At 47.7% G+C, this 2,500-nt stretch overlaps 1 protein-coding gene across 11 annotated transcripts in view; it reads left to right on the top strand.

The window, feature by feature from the left end:
* Positions 1–2,500, top strand: part of Ebf3 (EBF transcription factor 3) — a 116,494-nt gene that overhangs the window by 102,668 nt on the left and 11,326 nt on the right. For all 11 annotated transcript variants that reach the window (XM_078024191.1, XM_078024144.1, XM_078024183.1 and 8 more), the window contains one exon: positions 1,214–1,302. In XM_078024191.1, the coding sequence (XP_077880317.1) occupies positions 1,214–1,302 (89 nt within the window). The remainder of the gene's footprint in view (positions 1–1,213; positions 1,303–2,500) is intronic.

Below are 2,500 nucleotides of genomic sequence, written 5' to 3' on the forward strand. Positions count from 1 at the left end.
GGAATGTCAAATCATATTGTGGTCCTCAACTTGCAGGCGTGTTATTGAGTGTGCGTGCCAGGCTTCCTGCGTTGCTTACGAGATGCGCCCACAGCCCCAGCACTCGAGGATAACGGTGACCAATTACTGTGGAGAGCTTTTTCAAAGGCAGCCCCTAACCTTCCTCTTAGGAAGTGGTGGCCTTTGTGTTCCCCTGCACTCCACAGACCTGCCGGGTTGGGTGGTGGTAATCATCAAATTACTAATGAATGATGGCCCAAATTGCGGGCGGAGTAATGAATAGATGGCGGCAGGTCTTATTAGTCTCCGAAAACCTCCTGATTTATGTCGCACCATGCACCGCAGAGTTACTCCACAGAAAACGCTATCTACATCCAGAAGTACTGTACCCTAATAAGTATTTTCATCTTAACTCGCGTCCCTGGGCCTCCGGGCTCAGTTTTTGTTGGAGTCAGGCAGAGCCATAATAAAGCCCGATGGCTCCTTAGAAAGCTTGTTAAACACAGTGTGTGCAGGCGGACAGAGTCCCGGCCGTGATTCATGCACTGTACACGGCGCATGTGCGGCTGATTTATGGCCGCGCACAGTTCATAGTCAAAATTACAATTTGAGGGATAAAAAGATTAATTACTATTTGTGGCCGGCAATTTCGTGGGGCTGGTGGGTTGCAGCTGTAGAATGATAGTCCTCTACATCAGTTTGTAGTCAGCCATTCACAGATTATTAAAGCTTTGCAAGAATAAGTGCTCCTCCTGCCTGGTCTGTGCTCAGGCAATATGCGAGACAAAAAAGGACCACAGGGATAAATCTGAGGCTAGCAATAGCCGGACATATGTCATAATTGCCAGTTTCCCATAAATCCCTGGCCAGTGTGGAAGGCACGGCGAGATGCAGTCATCACATCACAGCAGTGGTGATGGCTGCGTATGGCCCCAAGACCTGTCACTTTGTGACTGCACCACCATTTTTACAATATATTGAGTCACCCTTCGACTTTCTTCCAGTCTAATTATAGATTAGAAATAATCATGGCTTTTATGTGCAAAAGAAAGGGGGAAATCTGTTCCTTCAGCTGGAGCTGGCGTTCAAGGGTGCTTGCCTTAGAAAGTGTCCGAGAAGGAGACCCAGACCCGTGTGTGAGAGCATGCGGTAACCGCTCGGCGGACGACGTAACCGTAATTAACCTGATCTACGTTTTTGTGTCCTGTTGCAGCCCTTAATGAACCAACCATAGATTACGGCTTCCAGAGGTTGCAGAAAGTGATCCCCAGACATCCGGGTGATCCCGAAAGGTTACCCAAGGTTAGTAAAGAGCGCGTGGCGCCCTGCGCAGGTGGGGCCGCCGCCGGGCTGGCTCTGGTTTGGGGGCAGCAGGTGCCCTGGGAAGGGGGATACCAACGCCCCAAACCTGTGCCAAGGGCCAGGCCAACAGGCGTGGGGAGCCACCAGGCCTGTGCCTGGCCACTTCCAAGGTGGGCGAAGGGTAAGAGAAGAGGTGCTCGATTCACATTGCTTCTGAAGGACCATCTCTTCGAGGGAAGGAAAGAATGGCTTTTCTGATAACAAATATTTTGGATTCTGCAAGGGGGACATAAACTTCCGAGTAATGAAATAGTTCAATTAAACATTTTCCACTCCAGCAGCCCGCGCTGATTTCCATCTAAGCAGCCCCAGTCTGATCTGTGATTACTTGACTCTTGTTTTCCTTTCATTTTCTAAAGCTCGATTCAGTTTAATCTTTTGTTTACAAAGCTTTTGTTATAAGTCCCTGACTTAGCAGGCTAACAAATGAAGTCCACATATTAATATCTAGGGGACTTTTCATTTAAATTCAACAGAGACAAAAGCTGCCCGTTGTTTATGCACACGCCACATATCACAGAAATTCCATTTTGATGTATAACATTAAAGATAAGTCAAGCTTATAATTTTCCTCTCCTTTGATATAATTTTGTCTCTTTCTCTCTTTAGAAGCCCTCTCTGATTTCCAAGGCAGAGTTGAAAACGCACAATGAAAAATGAAGTCATAACATTATGACTGATTATTGTACATTTTATCCCTGTGTGCACCCAAGTCTTGACCACCTCTGAGTTTTATTAACACAATAAAACCTTTTAGACATTACCTTTTTAATGCTCAGCATGAACATAAGCAATATCATTAGGCTCCTTTTTAATTTGTGAACATGCTAGCAGTGGATGTCAGATATCCACTGTTAGTGTCCTCAGAGCCAGGGAAAGAGGTTTTTCAAATGCAGAGCAGTCCATGGAGGGGTGTTTGTTCCTGAGGGTGAGCCTGGTAGCATGAGCACTTCCCCAGAAAGATCCAGCTGAGGCCTCAGAGTCCTCACCCGGGGGCTCTGCTGCCAGCCTCTGTCCAGGATGGCTTGGTGCTGGATGATCCAGTGGGCTTGCCTGTCCCACCCACAGGAAGGCCCCCTGCCTTGGAAATGCCACAAAACACTGAGCTTGAGGCCTGGTGACTCTCAGGGAAGGGTCC

This window comes from Ictidomys tridecemlineatus, chromosome 1 (assembly GCF_052094955.1).
Source record: "Ictidomys tridecemlineatus isolate mIctTri1 chromosome 1, mIctTri1.hap1, whole genome shotgun sequence".
NCBI classification, from domain to species: domain Eukaryota; kingdom Metazoa; phylum Chordata; class Mammalia; order Rodentia; family Sciuridae; genus Ictidomys; species Ictidomys tridecemlineatus.